Here is a 1,180-nt window from a genome sequence, read left to right as displayed (position 1 = left end):
CTCGTGCCCACGGAGTCCATTAGCTTGGATAGCAGCCCTAATGGCTCGACTGGTCCTTTCTCGGAGTTCCAGCACATTCTGCTTGGGCTCGCAGAGCGTTGCGGCGGTCGCCGCTTGTTCCCACGACTGACATTTCACCTGTCCGTTATTGGTTATTAGAAGATGGAGGTCTGTCGGTAGCCCGCTGCAGTAATAGTCAGCGAGTTCGTCGGGGGCAAGACCCAAACCACTCTCCGCTACAGCCGCAAACCGGTCCGTGTATTCCTTCGGGTTACCATTCCACCGTACTTTACCCAACTCCGTTAACGATTGACTCTGCGACATTGTTTTGTCAAACCGCTCCAAAAGCCTGCGCTGTACTGCCGCCCAGTCGCTTAGGTTGATAGTTTTCCGTAGGTACATCCAATACGTTAGAGCCGGGCCCACAAGGTGGTCTATAAGTGCGCTTCCCCACTCGCGAGGTTGCAATCCCATCTGGGTGTACCGGCGTTCGACGCGCAGCAGAAAGGCCTGCATAGTGCTGCCGTCTTCTGGTAGCATGGGAATCGTTGCCCCGGATTCCACGGTCCCCCCTATAACAGTTCTTATCACACTCATAGCGGACTGGAATTGGTCCCACGTGGCGAAGGGACTGTCCCCTGGAATAACATTGGTCATAGGTATTGTCTGTGGGGGCGCCTCCTTATGCCCATGCGGCCGCTCTGCCACAGTGGGCTTCGGAGTCGCGTGGCGATGATGGGCTGGCGTCCCGCTCGGCTTTTTGTTGACTGACATTGTAGAAGTCTCCTGCGGTGTGGGGCCGATGACGCGTCCGTTGCGGAGTTGCATCCCTTATCGAGCGAAGATATTTAGGTGAGCATCATTGAAATATAGTATTTCTACTCCCAACTCCGGAAAGAATAAAGATTTCATCCCAGAGCAGCCCCCAAATGTAGTGCACAGCACCTACTGCTGCGACTACGCTGCTACCTGCCCCCTCGAGTAGGGACCTACGATGACTGTCTACCTTCGGAGCATTTCCTTGAAGCAATAATTCAAATATTACGAAATACATTTATTCATAGTTTTTCAAAATCTATTGTCCTCAAAATCCCCCCCACTTGGGGTTCTCGCCTCCTAGGCCCTGTGGGGAGGAGGTCTGCACCGGTGCCGGCGCTATTGCCAGCCCCAATCTCCGGCT

The 1,180-nt window shown here is 54.2% G+C and overlaps 1 protein-coding gene across 1 annotated transcript; it reads right to left on the bottom strand.

The window, feature by feature from the left end:
* Positions 1 to 828, bottom strand: ENH_00070340 (hypothetical protein, conserved; the record flags this gene model as incomplete). The annotated part of the gene is made up of 1 exon (XM_013582534.1): positions 1 to 828. A coding segment is annotated over one exon (828 nt), but the record flags the coding sequence as incomplete, so codon positions are not given.
* Between the last annotated feature and the right edge of the window lie 352 nt (positions 829 to 1,180).

Source organism: Eimeria necatrix, genomic scaffold (genome assembly GCF_000499385.1).
Source record: "Eimeria necatrix Houghton genomic scaffold, Enh_scaff681, whole genome shotgun sequence".
NCBI lineage: Eukaryota > Apicomplexa > Conoidasida > Eucoccidiorida > Eimeriidae > Eimeria > Eimeria necatrix.
This window is presented reverse-complemented; position numbering and strand designations above follow the sequence as displayed.